Genomic DNA, 4,593 nt, shown 5'->3' with positions numbered 1-4,593 from the left:
TTCTCCTCGCCGCCATTCCCGACGAGCAAGACGTCTTCTCGCCAGACCTCCAGAACCCCTGTCCTCCTTGCCGCGAGCCCACGAGGCCCGGCGACACGACGCAGACCTGCCAAACGCCCTGCCCTGACCAGAACGCCGTCTGCGCATCCCGCCACCACCTCTTTGACCCAGCCGGCCCCCGCCCCGTCTGCCCAGCCTGCGACACGCGCTCCGCGACCGCCGCGCTCCACGGCCCGAACCGCCTCACGGGAGCCGACATCCTCTCGCTGCGCACCTACGCCTGCTCCCACTGCACGAGCGCCGAGGTCCAGACCAACCGGCGGCGGCGCCATCGCCGACAGCAGCAACACGACCACCATCGTCCGCGGCGCCCAGCACCCGCTGACGGGCTGCCTCTGCGGCACCAAGCTCCTTGGGCGCCCGCTCTGCGCCGCCCACCGCGCCGCCCTCGCCGCGCGCGCCGTCATCCAGGCAGCCCTCGTGCGCGAGTGGCAGGTCGTCAACTTTGCGCCGGACCAGTGCGTCTTCTGCAAGGCCCGAGGCAGCGGCACGTCGGCCACTATGCCGGGCCGCGACACACCGAGCGTGTTCCACTGCAGCGTGTGCGCGCGGGTCGTCGAGGACGGGGGCCGCATGCCGACGCTGTTTCCGGGGTTCGAGGGCTGGGCTGCCGGCCCCGGGACAGCGGCGTTTCGGGCCAACGAGGGGCCCCGGCGGCGGCGAGGGTGCCGGCTTGGGGGGTTGGGGGGGGGGGGGCGGGATGCGGGTCGATAGATGCGGTGAAGCGGCGGAAAGCGTCGAGGTGAGACCTGCAGAGGTGGAAGGTCCTATCGATTCTCGTTCCGCGGTTTTGTTGTAGTAGCAGTAGCGGTGCGTGTCTTGCTTCACCAGTCGCGGGAAAACCGAAGGCATCGCACGGGACAGGGGACAGGCGGCTGCGGGCATTCCGAGTCATGGGCAATGCGGTTTGCCACATGAGATGAATAAATCCGAGCATGTACTCATCCTCTGCCGCGAACACCTTCCTCACGCGGAACGGTTGTCGTCGTTGCGTCGACCCAGAAAGGCACCCTTGAACACCCGCCGTGGCGACTACATTATGCATTTCCTCCCCTTTCCCAGCTCCGTCCAACCCGCCCCTTGAGCGCCCCCTCGTCGCACGTTCCTGTCAGGTACCGTCCGTTGCTGACCACCGTTCATGCAAGCCCCACGACGCAAGGCAACGTCATACCCCTGAGACAAGAACAGTGTTCTTCTCTGCCGCCGCCGCCGCCACAGCCGCAAATCACCATTCAGCCCACGCGCGCAGAAGTCTTGCTGTTGCTTCTTCTGTACGAACCCATGATCGTCCTTTCCCAATCTTCCGGAACGGAAAAGAAGCGTGACAGAGACAGAGACAGAGACACAGAGAGAGCGAAAGACGCCTGGAAAAGCCCCATCATGGTGCTGGTGGCAAAAGTCCGCAACCCCCCTTTTGCCAGCACATCGCCTTTCTGGAAAATCCAGAAAAGTCCATGCCCAAAGAACCGAATCCCATGCACGAGAACACGCCCCCCTCCTCGTGGAACATGACTCCTCAGCCACCAAAAACACACGACTCGTGGCACGCCACCTAAGAACGGGGGCAAAAAAAAAAGATCAACAACTGTGCCGCGAAAAGGGGGGCGCAGAGAGCAGAGAGACTGGTCACATGCAAGACGCAAGGGATGGACACGCGGCAACTGTCGAAAGATGGACACACCGGACGAAGGGATAGCACGAAACATCAACACTAGAGTAGAGAGAAAGAAACAAGAGGGTTTTCTGACCTGACTAATAAATGACCGACTAGACTGACTATTGTTGGACGACGACGACACCACCATTACTTCCACTACAAACACCGAGGATAGCCATCTTTCAAGAATGGAACGAGAGGAGGGGGGTTGGTATGGGGAAGTGGAAAAGAAAGAAAAGAATTACAGGAAGCTAAGGTGGGTGATAAGTGAGTGGGAGGGAGGGACACAACACGAAGAAGAAAAGAGAATGGAAGAAATGAAAAAAAAAACAGCCAGGTACCTCACATACCCAGAGAAAACAGACGTCAAAGAAGAAGAAATGAAAAAGAAAAGAATCAACATGGTCAAGCTTTCTCTCCCCCCCCCCTCTGCTTCTCCCTCTTCCCCTCTCTCTCAGGATGGCCCGTCTAGGTACGCTATCGCTTCCCCGCCAACATCCCTTCTTCCCGTCCTTGCTTTGCCTGCCTGGCCCACGATGGGATCTCTCACACAGGCGTGTCATGTGTCTGCGTCCAAAAAATATGTCTTTGTCCGTATCCGTGTCCGTGTCTGTGTCTGCGTCCCGTCTGCCCCTTGCGGGTCCATGTAGCAAGTAAGCAAGCAACCAAGCAAGACGAAAGCGTCTCTGTATCCAGTAGCTCGCGTAGACCATCCAGCCCAAACACGCATCTGCGTCAAGTCAGAACAGAAACCGACTCCCCTTCCCATGCAACAGAAAGAAACGGATATTTTCTTGCAACTGCGACTGCGTCTGTCTGCCGTGACCGCGCCCGAGCATACACCGACCGTGGCAAGAGGGTATCTCGGGTTCCGCCGTGGTGGATCGCACAGGGTCCGCGCGGGCAGTCCCGAGCGGCCCGAACATCCACCACAAAGCGTTCTTGCTCCACGTCTTTCGTGCCTCCTCTGCTGGGGCCCTCCTCGGCACAGGCGCTTTCGCCACTTCCCTCCTCCCTTGCCCCCCTCACTGCGCTCCGACTCGGCCTCTTCGTGGCCTCGAGGTGAGGCAGAGACCCTCTTACATTAGCACGCACTTCGCGCAGCAGCCTGCCTCCTGTTCGCCATTGTCCATATCCATGGGCTTCGGCGGCCCGTTGGTGCCAGAGTTGCCACCACTGCCGGTTGAGTATCCCTGCATCTCGCGGTTGTATCGTCGAATCTCGCGCACAATGTCGTAAAACGCCTTGTCGACATTGATCCGGGACTTTGCCGATGTCTCGATGAACTTGCAGCCGAACGACTTGGCGAGTGCCTCGCCCTCTGTTTGAACGCCTCGTCAGTACAACTCCGAGTCTTGTCCGGACAACGCCACATACCCTGCCTCGTGACTTCGCGCTCGCCTTCGAGATCGCACTTGTTGCCGACAACGACCATGGGGAAGTAGTCCTTGTCTTTCACGCGCAGGATCTGTTGCTGGAATGTCGTGATTTCCTCAAGCTCTGCCTGAAGGGGATGAGTAAACCCAGCAGAAAGCCCCTCGCCTGTGCGCATATACTGCTCCCGCATGGCAAAGTATTCCTCCCTGCCCACCCGTGTCAAAGAACATCAAGGAAGCGCGACCTCCTCATCGATGACGCACTGCTTGCGGTAAGGAATCTGTGGTTCATCGTGTCAGTACGATAGGGTTCGCTCCCCCACAGAGCTCCATTGCGAAGCGTCGGCGGCCGAGTAAATTGAACGAACCTTCGATCGTCGGGTCATATTCGTCGACAAAGTGGCTCTGGATCAACTGGATAGTCAAACAAGATTTACCGACGCCGCCACCACCAACTACGACCAGCTTGTATTCTCTGAGAAACTGCGGTGCACAACAGCATGTCAGTGATGCGAACCTTGGACCGGGATGAGGAGAGCTAGCGATGCGGTTGTGTCATCGAGCGGGATGGCTGCGTTGAGGCAGACGCAATGGAGACGCACCTTGGAAGCCATTGTGCTGATTGGCGACAACTACTCGCGAAACAATGCAGGGCGTTTGCGGTGTCGCAGTGGAGGGCAAAGACAGCAGGACGAGGCGGAAGAGAGAGAACTCGCGTGAGGGCGAGGTCAAGTGTACGTTCGTTGCCGTGAGTGTGAGAGAGAAGAAAAAAATAGAGAGGTACGACGTGGATGGCGAAGAGTCCCGGGGGGGGGCGAGAAGTGCGTGATGGGTCTCGGCGGCAGGGGAATGAATCGCTCTTCTCGTCGAAAGGCAGAATTGGTCGAGATCGTGACGACAGAGAGGGGCGTTCTCGGAGCCGAGTCGATTCGATTCGAATGGATGGAATTCGAGAGGATACGACAACAGAGGGCAGGACAAGGTGTCGTGTCAATGTGAAGTCGAGTGTTGGTAAGGTAAAGGGAGATCAGACCAGACCAAGAAGAGGAGAGGAGAGGAAGGAGAACGGGCTTGTCTTGTTCGGCAAGGTAGGTAGGTACCCAGTAAAAGCACGGGCGACTAGGAGACAAGGAAGGTAGGTAGGGGGTGGGGATGGGATGGATGGGAAGGGGAAGGAAAACGAGGTAGGTACCTTACAGTGTACAGTGCAGATGAAATGGGGGGGGGGTGGGAAGGGGTGGATAGCGTAGACCAAGAGCAGAAGCCAGCAACCAGCAACCAGCAACCAGGAGCAACGGCAAGCGGTCGAAGCACCCAGGCAGGACCCGGCCAGCAACAGTGGGAAAAAGGGGAGGGGGGCGGATTGGGCAAAAAGAGTGGGGATGGGATGGGGTAAATGGAACGGGTCGCTCCTGGCTTGGGCTTGGGGCTTGGGCTTTTGGGTGTGGGAGTGGTAGTGATAGTAGGAGTGGAAAGCGGGCATGTGCTCGGGCGTGAATC

The 4,593-nt window shown here is 58.8% G+C and overlaps 1 protein-coding gene across 1 annotated transcript; it reads right to left on the bottom strand.

Annotated features, from left to right (window-relative positions):
- Positions 1–2,796: 2,796 nt before the first annotated feature.
- VDBG_01093 (ras-1) lies at positions 2,797–3,707 on the bottom strand (the record flags this gene model as incomplete). Its single annotated transcript, XM_003009364.1, has 5 exons — positions 2,797–3,038; positions 3,095–3,221; positions 3,358–3,374; positions 3,462–3,576; positions 3,696–3,707. The coding sequence occupies 5 exons, from the start codon at positions 3,705–3,707 to the stop codon at positions 2,797–2,799; spliced, it is 513 nt and encodes a 170-aa protein (XP_003009410.1).
- Between the last annotated feature and the right edge of the window lie 886 nt (positions 3,708–4,593).

Source organism: Verticillium alfalfae, genomic scaffold (assembly GCF_000150825.1).
Source record: "Verticillium alfalfae VaMs.102 supercont1.1 genomic scaffold, whole genome shotgun sequence".
Lineage (NCBI taxonomy): Eukaryota > Fungi > Ascomycota > Sordariomycetes > Glomerellales > Plectosphaerellaceae > Verticillium > Verticillium alfalfae.
The sequence above is the reverse complement of the archived record's forward strand: the minus strand, read 5'-3'. Positions and strand labels throughout refer to the sequence as shown.